The sequence below is a fragment of the Fopius arisanus genome, unplaced genomic scaffold (assembly GCF_000806365.1).
Source record: "Fopius arisanus strain USDA-PBARC FA_bdor unplaced genomic scaffold, ASM80636v1 scaffold00016, whole genome shotgun sequence".
NCBI classification, from domain to species: Eukaryota; Metazoa; Arthropoda; class Insecta; order Hymenoptera; family Braconidae; genus Fopius; species Fopius arisanus.
Window position 1 is genome coordinate 1,375,087 of NW_011887755.1, and position 15,361 is coordinate 1,390,447.

Consider the following 15,361-nt stretch of genomic DNA (forward strand, 5'->3'; position numbering starts at 1 on the left):
GAGCCAACAAATGGCCGACACTTGGCATGCCAATCACCAAATGCTTTGTGACAAATTATATGAACGCCATGACTCAGCCAAGCTTTGGCCCCAGCAGCGAAGCTCAAATCCTACTTGGCCTGCTGAAATTGCGATATATCAGAGAGAACCTGAGTATATTATAGGAGCTGTACAGAACGATACGGGTAATGAAATATTGACGATGTATTAATTATCCGGAGGTCATATCTCTGAATCTCGAGTCATCTGTCTATTGCAGACGTTCCTCATCTCCATCGGTTCACGACCTTCACGGCTTTCTGTCGACTCACCAAGTCGGTCATATATATATCAGCACGTCCAGTAAGCCATCTTGTATAGCAACATCATAGCCACCACCGAACCCTGACATTTTCAACGATTGATCTATGCTCGTGCAAACAATACCATTTTTAGAGCAAGTGGTTTGTCCCGGTAATTAATACCTCATGTCTGTACGTTTAAGGTGGAGGCCACCTCTGACGTTTCCAAAATATATTCTCATCGGAATTGCTCCGGAGATAACCAAAATAGTTCTTGACTATTTGTCATGATTATTTATTACTACAAACTTCGATAAAAATCCCGGTGAAGAGGAAATTTTGTTTATCTCGACGAACCCGTTCCGCGGAAACATTTCCTTCAATTATTTTTAATTATTTATCAAATTTTCCCAATTACCGATGAACCTGGGAAGTTGTTATAACAACTTCGGGAGTGACCAATTATTTCTCGTGCTTATTTCTCAATTGTAAATTTTATCGCCACCATCATCGATTGCCTGTTTTCTACTCCCAATATCTCCGAGAAGACTTACAGTTTTCCCTTAGGATATTCCTCTGTACTAAAAGCGGGACTTCTTCAAGCCGAGGGCTACTTCTCGCTAAAGATTGTAAAAGTTACAAAATACCAAGCAACCATGCATTCCTCTCTAGTACCCGAAATATCTCTTGGGCAATGGAGCACGAAGTGAATTGAAAGAGGAATTCGACGTGGCGGTTTCTTTCTCTCTCAACTACAGATTACTTTTCGATTCAACTGTGTCGGCCCACTTTCAATCTCCGCTACCCTCCTACATCCTTGAGGCTGACTCGCAAAACTTCTTATGCTTATCCATCGACCATTCACGAAGGCCAACGTGAATAAGATCGAGAAAGGGAAGTAAGGAGAAGAAGCGCAGAAGTGATCCGGAACTCTTAATGCTAATGTCAGTAGAAATTCTCAGTGGGACTCAGGGTATGAGAAGAGAATGGGGACTACAGTAAAAAATTGGTTAGATATGGGCGAGGAAGAAAACCCGAGTTCTTTCAATCTTCCGCTTCATCCCAGGATTTTATTCTACACGAGCATTTAAAAACTTTATATCCAACCGGACGTTCTAAAATTTGATCGGCCCGAGCTATTGCTGTTATATATCCCCTCTGAGGGTAAGACAATCTATATAAACCAATTCTATATTTACATTTTAAGGCTGTTATACCTCCTTCACTCCTCACCACTGCAATCCTTTTTTTTGTCATACCCCTTTTCCACCCCATCTGATGTTTCACTATACGCAGTGGGTGCCATTTCAACGCCTCCTTGTTCTTTTCCTCCACTAGTACCCATAGTACTCATAAAAGTAAGCGGCTTGGGTAGTATTTTCTACGTAACTAAATTGGATTGGCAGTTTATTGGCAATATTCGTTCGTCGAAGCGACACGCCAGAGTTTGTGCACGACTAAAAGAAGATAAAAAAAAAAAGGGAAAGGGGTAGAGAGAGGAACGGAACATCGTCGTAGCTGTGTCACCGGACCCCAAAAATGAGAAAAAATAAAATAGAACGAAAAAGGAGAGAGGAGGAAAAAAAAAATTGCCGAGTTGGCTTGAAACTCTGAACGCCTCTGCACGATGTACTTGCGCACCATTCCTGGGGACCTCCACTGTGCTTTTCTCGTGTCCTGAATAATCGCATTGAATTTGCGCCCCCCTCTACCCCTCCGATAATTTGATCACCCTGTAAAGTAACTTCCACTAGGAGTGGTAAGCTATCGTGCCTCAATCCAAGACCGAGAAAAAGGGGAGACTCGAATCTAAATTTCCTCTCCCATGCCAATGTTTGTCATTTCTCCCCTCTCGGTTTCTTTATTTGGCCTTTCTGTAGGTAGTTACTTTCATTTTCACTGCGTTACTTGGGAAAATCTAGGCACATTGGGGTGAACTCACGCAATTGCCAGACGTATATTCGTCTCTCGAACAAAAAGAATGATTTCGTCTATCCCACTTTTTTTTTTTACAACGGCCATCAATACTTGGACCCTTATTCCCACCCATATTTCTTCCACAGCAGTGGAAATCTGAGGAAAACTGAAATATCCCCCTCTGGTAATTTCTCTCCGTTCGCTATTATTATATATATTACGATATTAGTTTTTACCCAATATTTGAATCGAGCCATTTGCATCGAGTGCTAGATCGGTGAAGGTTTTTTTTTTTCTTTCCATTTTATCCTAGAATTTTTTTGCGCCATTTCGCCCCGAGCATGGCTATTTTTTCCTCATCCCTTTCTTCGACGATTATGGCGCAGGGGAGAATAAAAAAAAATAGCAATTCTCATTGAATGGGGAGAATGTAGCAGGGTAAGAGCTCGGTACTGCGTACAGTGGGTGGTGAGGGGTGTAGGGCATTATCGACAAGCCGATTTGAACTATGCAATGCTTGGAATTTAGTTAACGGTATACACTGCTCGATGATTACGAGAGCAGAGCCAATCAATTCGCTTAATTCGAAGCGAACTGAACGGGTGGGGGGTAGAGATGGGGGGGTGGGTTTGAGTGGGGATGGGGGGGGGATTGGGACTTGAATCACCGACGCACTGGTGCCAGTTGTAGGTCGACAACCCATCCTCCAAAATGTAATAGCGTATATGTCCATTGCTCGCAAACGGAGATTTGCAGCTCTCGCCCTGGATACCAATGAATTCGTTGTGATTTATGAATTCACGCGTTGTACCTAAAAGCTCTGTATGTATAATTCGTCGCTTGTGCTTGTGTACTCAGACACAGTGGTAACACCAATACTTATGCGTGTACTACTGTGTTTACATTTAAACTGTAATATTCCATTGTTCATTTTCTGGGCTTGCTTTGGTGATTAATTGAAATATATTATAATTAAAATTCAACAATAGCTCGATTCATCATTTATTGCGTTGAAATATGAGATTTCATCAGCGGATGTTTTAATCGATTGAAATTGACCTGCGTTAGTCATGGAACAATCTCTGGTAAAGAGAGAAAAATTCCACTTGAGTGGCAGAGACCAGTGATGGAATAAAAACGGTAGCTTTCAATTTGGGTATAAAGAGAGAGTTTGTGCAGCAGCCGGAAAATAAGTGCACTATGGGGAGACAGCGTCGTCAGACCCTAGAATAGTTTTTTTTTTTTTTTCATACGGAATTTTTTCTTCAAGTCCAATATGCTAAATTGAGGAAATTACTTTATAAATATTGTAATAAGTCAACGACAGTCACAAGTCTTCAGATGCAGTTATTTAATTTTGCTACTTCAGATTCCAACATTGTATTATATTGCCAGGAGAAAATAATGAGAAGACTGGTGTATTTTTCCTACACCGGTATATATTGAATGTCGCGGGAAAAGTTTTCAGATCAATAAGACTCGCAGGTCAGAGATATTCAATTTGTACTTTTTACCTTTTAACCTCTGACTCTTTGCAATTTTCTGGCTATACTTATCCCTGAAAATCAGTGGGGATCGTTAAGTCTCTCAAGGTTTATCGGGAATTTCTCGGTTAAGCAGAATAGCAACGCTGTGGGCTGAAGAGGTAGCAGAGGAGAAAGGAAGGAGAAAAGCGAATAGCGGCAACTTATTTTCATAGAATATCTCTCGAGTGAATTTCCAATTTTCCAGCTTTTTGTCCACTTTAAGATAGAAACGGATCCAATTTGCGAAGGTTGCGGTTCTCAAGGGATAACTCCCACCCTCTCCCCCTTACCTCCCTCCTTTTTTTAGTTTTACTGCGATTCTACTACTCCCAAGAAGCACAAGGGTATTGTCTGACCCCCGTGATTTATCGTATATTCCACGTATCGAAATTCTCAACAGAAAAAAAGAAGAAAAAATTGTTTACCTGAAAAAAAAAAATTCAACAGAAAGGAGGAGTGATGGAGGACCAATTGAAACTCAATTTCATTCAATTTCTCTTCACATATCTGAAATAATTCACTGCTCAAATGGATTGGAAGCACTCGTGGCAAAAAAAAATGGACACTACCTCTAACCCACTTCTTAAATCCATATATTATATAAGTTGGCATTAAAATGAATCACATCCTGCTGCCAGCTTCCCACAAATGTCACAACACAACATGTCAACACAGTGCCGGGAACGTCCGAACATTCACATATTATCAAGGGGCCAAAGGCTGGAGGCATGTGAAACAACTAAGCGATTGCTTCAATCTCTCTCAGACACACTCAATAGTTGATGCAGTCCCCTGTGCTATCCCTTTTCCCCTTCTCCTAGGTTTCCTGATATTGACTATGTCATCATTGAAAGCCTGTCATTAGGGAGACACGTAATATTAATGCATGTTGCAGGTATCCTGGATGCGAAAGCGAGACATGCATATATTAAGTGCTGGTATATCAACGTATACAACGGATTTACGATTTCAAGTTATTCATCCGGACAGATCTGAGAATTGGACATTGCAGATAAAGTCACCCCAGCCAAGGGATTCGGGTACGTACGAGTGCCAGATCAGCACTGAGCCGAAGATGTCGCTCAACTATACACTCAACGTGGTTGGTGAGTGCGCTTTGAATTATTCAATTCATTGGGGGGGTATGGGTTCGATGAGGGTGAGGAATAAATGGATAAAAGAAAGGGATGGACATTCTCATAAATCCAGGCTAACCGGATGGGACAGACTGAGGATTCAAGGGAGGGCCGCTCATTTTTTTTTTTGCCAATTTTTTCGTATTGAGAAAGTCACTGAAGTCATCTACAGGTGACCCAAAATATCCTCGGACATGATTTGATGTTGTCAAAAAAAGTTTTTTCCAATACGTGTCCTTCTAACTACACCTTTGAACAACCACCTGCTCCACCACTCATGTCAACGTATTTCATCATAGTAGGAGAGAGAAAAAAAAATCGAAAATATATGTGTGACAAAATTTACGCGCAACTCGTGTGCCATCTACGCTAAATCCCGCAGGTGGTGCAAAAAGAATTTAGCATTTCAGAGAGGTATCCGCGAGGATCCTCACGTCCCTCTTCTCTCCCCTATCACCATCACCAGTACAGGCTTCCGTTCATTCGCCGTGTCGTCGCGGGGTAAATCTAACGTTAGTATTCGCAGGGATTTCAGGATTCCCAGAGGACTCAGATTGTCGACGAGAGAACAACGATTTATCCGCTCTACTCATCTCCCCAAAGACACGATGAGACGCTTCTGCATTCGTCTCCTTTTCCGCACTTTCTTGTACTCTCAGTCTCACCCTTTACACCCCTCGAGCCCCTTCCACCCTCTCTCTATCACTCCTTATCAGCACGTTCTCGCCCCTAACAATTCTCCCAATCCTTGACCGTACCTGCACTAGCGAATTCCTCTATCTCTTTTGGTTGAACAATTCCGATGGACGCATCTCCCTTAACTTTTTCCTCTAGCTCCACTCAACCCATTTCATTCCATTGGTAAATGGGTAACAGCCACACACTGAGTGCCAATCTCATTATCGTGGAAAACCCGATGATCCTTTCATTGCAGCGAAGAAGAGCCTGAGAAAAGAGCTCACCATCAGCCCACTCCCTCCCCTTCCTCTCTTTACGATAATAAACGACTTTCCATTAAAATTACCCCCCCAACCATCCACCCTTCCTCCACTGCTTAACCACGTGTCCAGACTCTGAGCCGTAAATATCTGAAATCCACATGCCGTACTACGATTTTTCACAGTGAAAAATGTTTTTTGGAATACGACTATATCCCGGGAGAAAATGTATGCAGCCAAGTCCTCGAGTGTATGCACCCCTAACTCCTTATACGCACATGCAATAATCCAGTGAGATTTATTACCGAGTTATGTAATACGGCTAAAGGGTTTCTCCGTAAATTTCCTCTAATTGTGTAAAAGTCGGAGAAATATTATATAGGGGGTGACGAGGGGGCTAACAGTTGGAGCGTTAACGGGCGTTCAATTAAACTCGAACATGATGCAGTTGGCTCGTGCAGCATGGAGAACAATTTATGCTCTATTCGGGTGGGAAATTGGGGAGAGGGCAATTACTTCTCTAAATTCTTCAAAGTTCGTGAAAATTCACTGAATCATCGGGGAGATTTCATGGTTGTAAAATGAGAAAACAGGATAATAAACTATCGGACAAATGATACATTTGTCCAGCTCATCCTCAACCTCCAACCTTTTGCATGGCCAAGTATTAAACACTCGTTGGGTATAAAAAATTTATTACCATGCATTTTGGTCAGTAAAACGACATGGCAGATATTTACGTCGATAAACCATCGGCCATTTCCCTAGAAAATACCGTTTGGATGGGTGATGGGAGGGGGGGACCTATCTGTGTGTGTTCAAACGAGAGAGATTGTGTCGTGGGTTTGCATGAACTGAGTGAGAAATGAAAAGAGGGGAAGGAAGGGGTAAAAATTGTCGTCCGAGCACAAACACAACCCGGAACTCGGATATACGGATTCTCAATTTTAGGAGCAGGTCGAACCATAACTTCTCGTTTTCCTGGGGGTGGTAGGAGGAGAGAGGAGAAAAGTTGTGAGACTCTGGGGCCAGTCTGAGTGCAGTGAATCCATACAAAAGGGGGACAGATAGGGGGACGGATGGGGGTGGTACGGGGAGAGAAATTGCGAAAACAAAGTCAGTGGCGTCTTTTGCTCTTCTCGATCGTGCGAGAGGTAGGAGTTGAACTAGAGTGAGTATACGAGTGCACTTGCATTGCGCACTTGCAGAGGTATGTGAAAATAAGGGCATAAAAATGGTAGTTTGTTTTTTTTTTTTTCTACAGTGGTGACAGAAAGTCGAGGGTAACATTTCCCGTTGATCTCTAGATACAACTTGAAAATACTTGTGCCATTTGCCAGTGCGGGTCGACACGCAGAGAACAAATGACACTGGCATCGAAATATATATGCACCATGTCCACACGTACAAATCTCGGTAAATGTAGGTGAGAGCAAGAAGTGATAAATGTATTTGCAGTGATTCGTAATACAGATATCACGCGTCAGGTAGAAATTTCCGTTATACGTGAATAATCGTTTTAATCGTTTTAATCGTTTTAATGTTATAATGGGAGACAGTGGTGGCGGATGCGGATGTTGAGAGGGCTTTTAGGGGTAGGGGCAAGGGGGTGAATTTAGCCCCCGCTGTAATCGGGCCGAAATGTCGACGGTATAACACTGCCACCCATAATTTCAGTCATTAATCAACAGGATCATCGGTTATATTCGTTTTCGTTGATATTATGAAGATCTTGTTATACGTGCCCTCTCATTTTTACATTATTTTTCTATACTGTTGATCATGTTTCTTTGTCGGCTTGTGTGGATGAGTTATTTATCACCGGAAAATCTGTGGAGCGGGCATTGACATTGATAAATATTCTCTTATTCCACTTTTAGAAGTAGAATTACACAAATTCGTGTAATTGCGAATAGAAAATTTAGCAATTAAATAGATATAAATGATAATTAATAAAATTCAATTTTTTTCAATTCAATGAGCATGAAGAAAAATGTAATGAAAAATAAAATAAATAAATAAAATGTATAATAAGTTCGTTGGAATATTATCGAAACAATGGAGAGTCTACTTTCCATTCAACCGCAAGTTCTCTCGATTACAAGTATTTCAAGATGAAGTACACTTGGCTCAATGCCCATTCGAGTATTATTATCTATATCCATTCATTCATCGTCATTCTCTTTCTTCTCGAGCATTAGCTTTGCCTACTCGAATGATTCTCATTCAGCCACCACCGAATTCATTGATTAAATTTAAATCGTATCTCCCACGGCGTCTCCCACTCGATTTCTTCAATTCGATCGAGGAAATTATCCTTCGACTTTGCGAAACGATCAGAATAAATTTCATCCCAGACTCAGCGGAAATTATGATGATATTAAAATTGAAGTTCCGCGATCTCGCCCTCAATTAGTCGTTATTTCCAATTTTTCAAAATTTTGTATCGAAATGAAAAAAAAAATAATAATAAAAAAATTACGCATTAAGTAATGGTTAGATGTTCTCTGCCAAATAGGCTCGGTCAACAGCTTGGTTTATCTGTCCTTCTTCAGCGTTCACGTAATCTTGGAGTAAACTGATGAGACTGAGTCGTTGAGTGCTGTAAAATCTCCACAGGCTTGAGCTTGGAAAAAAAAATGTTGGAAATGCCAAATCGGCTTTGGTGCCGTGTGCGACGATGAGTGATAAAAAATTCCCCCGATGTATCGATTATATCCACAATAAAACGAGTATGTCTGTCGTATCAATTTAACTATACACCTATCTTGGCTCCGTTTGAGTGTGTCAAGTGAGTGAGTCTCATGAGATATCAGGAGGAAAAAGTAGAAGGAATAAAAAAAAATGAAACAGCCCGAAAGATTTCAAAATAAGGTATCGTTCAAAATGAAAGAATTGAACGGCAGCGCACTAAAAGTTTCCTATCTACTGCTGTCGTAGAGGAAAATTGGAATGGAGGCGAATAGAGCGACGACTAAGGAGAAAAGAATTTTTACTTGAGTGAACACTTGGTGAGACGCTCAAAGGAAAAATGTCTGGTGAAATGTGTTGCGAGGAAGAGTTTTACAGTCTTTTTTGGTATTGATTCGTCTCTTGATTGTGAGGATCTGATTTTCTTGCGGACAGTCACCAAAGCACACGTTAAAAAGGATAGCCCCACGACGAAATACTTTGTACTGTGCCATTATCAGTCAACTGAGGACATATTAAAATTAAAATGAGAAACAGCAGGAAAAATGGTAAAACTATCTCAAATCATATCAACCTCGATATGTCTAGAAATAAAAATTGTAATCATTAATTGTAATCAATTGTAAAAAAATACTGACAACCTGCAGTAAGTCCGATAGGCTGGCGCAGTGGATTTCTTCACCTGACGCATGAATGGTCAAACCTGAATATTATCTTCTGTATATTCGCGAAAATAATTCGGCAACTGATAAAATGAAATGAAATACCATTAAAAAACGGGAGGATAAAGGAAAACTGGAACCATCGTAAATTAACTGGACCATCGATACCCAGTGCAAAAAGCTGTTACAAAAAGTGACAGGTGAGCCATTAAAGATTACCAGGCCCATAAATCTGTCCAATCAACTCGTTTTTTTTTTCTCTTTTATTCCATTTTTATTAACTTTCTCATTTATTGCTCTACTTGCATCTCTTGCATCTCTTGCATCTCTTGCATCCATTGCATCTCTCCACTACCATCAGCATACGAGTACATTTATTTTTGTTTACTCGTAAACGTCGTTCCCAATTCGCTATCACCTAACGATCCTCTTTCTCTGTCTCGTACATTCTACACCCCGCCCATCTGCCCCTTATTTCGGTATCGCTCCGTCGCCTAGATTCCGCATAACTGGCAAACATACGTACCCAAAAGTACATGAACAGTAGGTAAATAATTGTGCGAGTTTACTCAATCTAAAAGTTGGTTGTGCGCCAAGATGGATTACTTCGAGTTTAATTTATGCAAGACAGGCTCAGACCTTTTCGCCTAAATTGAACGTAGACGGGATGCCTCTCTTGTGTCATTTATATTGCAAGTTTTGGCAGAATGAGTGAGGGTTAAAAAACGGGAGAAAAGCTTCATCCTAAATCAACAGACACTGAGGATGATTGCAATTGACACTCGGGATAAAAATAAAAAGCTCACCTAGAATGTTTTATTCAACATTATTTATGTGACAGAAAATACTCATCGTTTTTTAAAAATTTGTTAAGTTCCAACAATTGAAAATCTCAGGAGAGAACTTGAGCAAAGACATTTTCTGAATGAGGAATGCACCCGGTGAAATCAATTCTCCCCTCAACTTCATCCTCAATGACAAATCGCTGCCTCTTTTTTCCTCATTACAAAAGGAAATACGAGAAAATCAGTGAATAGAGCCATGGTAGAAGAGTCGAATAGAGAAATGGAGAACCAAAGGTGGGAGAATCTATCCACGATGAATATTACTTAATTAAACCCATTCTATATCTCTCCTCGTCGCCCAATTAATCTGCGTTAATAAATCCAATTTCTCATTACGAAATGCTACCCTGTATTTTTTTGATACCCCGACTTATCGAGAACTTTTTAATGAACTATTCGAGATAACTAATTAATTAACGTGCAGGACTGAATGTGATGCCACACTGATTAAATAGGGTACGCTCATCGTACGGGTAAATACTATACCTGAACGCACCGATGAATCAGGGTTGGCAAAAAGACAGTAATTTATGGATATGCCTGGAAATAAATGTAAGATGGGAAATGCTATTTTGATGGACGCACGTTGGAAATGTGCTTTCAAGGGGCCCATGTTTCGTGGCTACAGTACCGACCGAGCCAAAGCTAATAACAACTTTAGAGAACCCTATGCCCGTTAACCGACTCGTTAGGTCGAATTAGTTGAAAACAGCTTCGCGAAACTCAACCATCACTACTACTGCATACACTCTGCAGCCTGTACTCTCAAACCTTCAGCTTATCTCTGAGCTCACACTCAAGTTCTGTATTCAGTGCTCCTTGATTTTACCTTTTCATGAATTCGTCGATTCGAAACAATCGAGCATACTCTACTGCAACCAGAAATGGTGAAGTACAAATGAGTTGGCGTAACTCCTCTCATTTTTAGAAAAAAAAAAAAAACGTGCTAGCTTTGGATTTACAAAGAACTTCAAGATCACTCCCAACAGAATTAAATGTTATCTAACGTTTCTAATGGTCCATATAGATTGAATTTATTCGTGGATCAGCCAAGCCAATGTTCTATTACCACTCTAGAACAATGATTGAATGGTGAATTATTCAGGTGGCAGCATTGAACGAATTTCGCAGTAGTCAAGCTCGACTGCGGTCAGACCAAAAGTTTACGGATGAAGCAGTAGTTATAAGGGGACGGTGAAAACCGAGCGAGATCCAAAGAATAGCTCAGTTGGGTCACGTTGAGTTTGGCGAACCGAGAGCGAAACCAATTGTGATTTTCTGTGGTTGCAGCGATATAAGAGAGAGAATGAGAGATACCATCGGAAAATAGTGAATGAGAGTGGGATGAAGTTAAAGATGCTGGGAGCTATCGTATTAGCATTGAAACAAGTTTCGAAGAACGCCCAGGATGCAAATGCAAATGCCGAGACATGATCCAGCCGATAATTGGAAAATCGCCAACATCGGGAGCGTTGGATAAAAGTGAAGAGGAATGGAGTAAGCGGAGAAGGGTAAAATCAAGAGTGAGGGGAAAACGAATTACTGCCAAAGGCGGCAGTAGTAAGATGGTGAGAATAAGGTATAGACGAGGTATTGGAGAAAAATAGAAAGAGGTGGGAGAATGAAGCTCTGGTGTGGTTGGCACGAGAACGATCGCGCGTGGCAACCATTCACCTCTTTTATATGTACGATGGCACTTGCCACGATTAGCTCGACTTTCCAGCAATACTGGCGCCATTAGCTCCATCGACCATTCAGGGAAACCAAAGGCGACGAGGGCGTGCAAGGGAAAGAGAAGGAATTGAAAACTCTCAATCTTCAATAATAAACTGAAAGTTCTTTGAGTTGGGTTCATTTGAGTTTAATGTCTTCTTGGTATTGACGCTTTTCTGCCATTCCAGTGAAATAATTTTTACCCTGTTCATTGTAAAATTTACCGTGTAATTTACCTTTTTTTTTTATTGGAGCGTCATACGTTTTTTTTTTCTTTTTTACCTTCAAGTTAAAATTGGAGTTCTTGGGAAAGAAGTAAAATCGATATAAACGACCGACAATTTTACTCGAAAAAGTTGGTCGGCTTGATATAAGATGGAAGCCCACTGCACTCACAAGTCCATCCTTATCCGACTTTTCTCCAAGTATCTGAAAGATTTACCCTCGGTACTCTCTGGTAGACATTAACGATCCAACCAGTTTCAGCTCACGTTCATTTTCGTGATCCTGCATCTGCTGGTGTCTCACAAATGCCAGCAAATACTTGCACTGGTATAGTGCTGGGGCACTCACTTAAGTCTCCATTAAAGCGAGCGCGAGGAGAAAAAAACATGACTAAATACAAAGGAAAATCGTAGGATTTCATAAGCTGTTATATGTACATTTGTCCAGGTGTATCTCGTACGGATATAAAACCCGTACTCTTTCCGCTCGGTGTAATTCTCACTGAGAATGGGAAATGAGCTAGTGCTATTGAAGAATTATATATTTTTAAAAAACCAACGTCAGTGTCTAGGTTGGATAATGACTCGGAGGCACGGCTCGTGAGAATAACATTTTTTGCATAAAAGGACTTTTTAAAAAATTGCTCATTGAATTAATCCGAATAAATATACCCTTCATGCATTTTATTATTATTTCGTGACTCACAAAGGTCCATAAGCGGGCAATAATTTCCCTGTGATTTTTCTAAGGCTTTATGAACCTTTGAAAAGCTTAGGAAAAATGCAAAAAAAAATCAAAGACTCATTAAATAATGATCAAATACGAAAACAATATTTTTTCGAGTCAATTCGCTCAATAATTTATCAGAAAATTGAAAAAAAAATTTTTCATTCTGGCTAAACCGAGGCAGAACTTGTTTAATGAAAGAAATAATTTTTCCAACAATTATTCAAGAGAGAAATTTCCCCTGGAATTAGCGCACGGTATAAATCCCTCTTTTACGACGTTCGCCGGCATCCCAAAAACTCGCCCCAATTTTTTTAATTGCTTACTTTATCAACAAATTATTTCGCCGTCTTTATTCTGTATATCATTTTCTTGTTCATCTCCTTTCCCCCTTTCTCGGAATAGATAATATGGATGTGGTATTCCACGAATTTCCTCTCTACGGCTGATTTCACGTTCATCTCCGCCTCTGCAACCCGTCATGACCAAGTGTTTCCGGCAAGGAAGCGTCAATGCGAAACATCGGTACTACTAAACCTGGATGGTATTACTACAGTAGCAGTTACAGATTCCGTTTAGGAAATGTTGAATCAGCGGGTACCCCTCACCCACCTTCATCCACCGGATATCCGGAAAATGTAACTATCCAATCAGCAGGTAGTTCTCAACTGGTTCACTCGACTGATTTTTTAAAATACTTTCTTGCTTTTTCAGGAATTATTTTCTCTCCGACTCGTTTACGTTCCATTATCGAACATTCCCCACATAATTCTTAAGTGCCACAAGTAAAAAAGTTGTAATTGCATTTTTAGCTGGGACATATAAATGATTTGTAGTAAACGGTTTAGTCGGGATATGTATGTGGAGTCTAGCATAAATAATGACGTGCGGTCACCAGTTTTTTTTTTTCTGCAGAGTAGGCTGCATAGAGCACTTAATCAACATAATGATACCATTTATAATTACATCTCGTACATCTCGTTCAGTATTCAACTCTTTGAATATTTTAAAACGTTGAAAATGACAGGTGAAATTTTCAAATAACTGAAATATTTACTCAACGATTATTCAACGAGTAACGAGTTAATGTAGCTGATGAATTATTTAACCAAGCTATTTTGATTGAGAAGAAATGTTTTCTCAGGTCCGAGGTTAATTTCAACCAACTCTTACCCAGAATAAAATTATTAGTGAAGTAAAACCAGCAACCGCGAAACTCAGTCTGACACCTGAAAACTTTTGTTCAAGTGAATATCATTCATCTTTTCTATCAAAAACAACTGGTATACCTATTATAATCGAACGACCCACATGATTTGTAGTTAAGTCCTTACTATTCTCACATAGTCCTCATGACGAGAGTCTGCAATCGACTTGAAAAATTAAAGAAATAAACGAAATTTCCATTTTTACGCTCTATCCATTCTCCAATCGAATCGCAATCAAATCTTTTGCAGATAAATTCATTATCAATTACTGGTAATATCAAAATGACGGTAACACACATGGAAATTTATACGGAACGAAATATCCAATGGGTTCTACCTGTGGTTAACGTATCCGACCACCGCTGATCAACAGATTGTACTAAAACCACGAATCACCGATCAACTGATAAAAAACAAACAACCAAACACTTATTCGCCCTATGTACCGTGGACCCAACGATCGATATTTAATCATCGTTTTTAGATGATTAAAAAAAAAATTGGGAAAAATTTGGAATTCAGCAGATGTTCTATAAATAATACAAGTGATAATGTCATCGTAAAATTTTTATAACTCCACGGATCGTAAAATCTCTCACATGGATATGCTGTTCGTGAAATTTTTCCTTCAGTATGAGTGTAAACTTGAGTGCATACAATTTTTTCAATCGTGAGAACATTGATTATTTGGGGGATGAAAAAAATAGTCAGAGAAGAGAAAGAATGAGCTTTTTATCAAAAGACAGCCATAAAGGGTAGAATAGATAGAAGGACTATATTTTCCCTCGGATTAAACAATTACTGTGACGCTCTCGATGCACCTCACAAGAGGCTATAATCATTCAACTACTTCCGCAAGTACGTTTCGATTTTCATATCCTTTATGGGATAATCCCATTGCAAATACCTCCACTGAAAAAGCCTGACTAGCTCATCCACTGACCACAACCCCGATCTAACCTCACGATTAATTTACGTGAGATACAGAAGCTCAGACTGAACGAATGAGGCCATTGGGGCGTAGTAAATTTAATCTGACCCCTGAAATGTATGACTTTTATGGCAACTAGAGGAGCAAAATCAATTTAATTCTCCCATTGCTCAATTGAGCACGCCTAACCGTTCAATGTTCCTTTGATATTAATCCAGTGGCCAAGGGAAGGGACACGAAAGCTGGCAATGGCCAAGAGACAACCGTCGACAGAAGGTATACTTGAAGATTTCCAATGAGAAAATGGCCTGATCCAGTGGGCAAACATAATGCTTATGCCCAGCTCGACTTACTCTCTCACATACCTCATTTTTTCATTGCCCTCCTCGTCTTTCTCCCCAAAGTTCCCCCCCTCAAAACCGGTAGTCTGCTTCAGACATTGAAAAGTATTCGAAACTACTTGCTCACCACTTCTACCAGGATTTTTCCGACAATGTTTTATGCAAACTTGCCTCGATCCTGCCTCTCCTCTCATCTTCTCTCATAAGCCGTCTTATCTCCT

The 15,361-nt window shown here is 40.1% G+C and overlaps 1 protein-coding gene across 1 annotated transcript in view; it reads left to right on the top strand.

The window, feature by feature from the left end:
* The window catches only part of LOC105263811 (hemicentin-2), a 76,727-nt gene that overhangs the window by 45,142 nt on the left and 16,224 nt on the right, over positions 1-15,361 (top strand). The window contains exon 3 of the mRNA XM_011300263.1: positions 4,620-4,830. Coding sequence (XP_011298565.1) covers positions 4,620-4,830 — 211 coding nt within the window. The remainder of the gene's footprint in view (positions 1-4,619; positions 4,831-15,361) is intronic.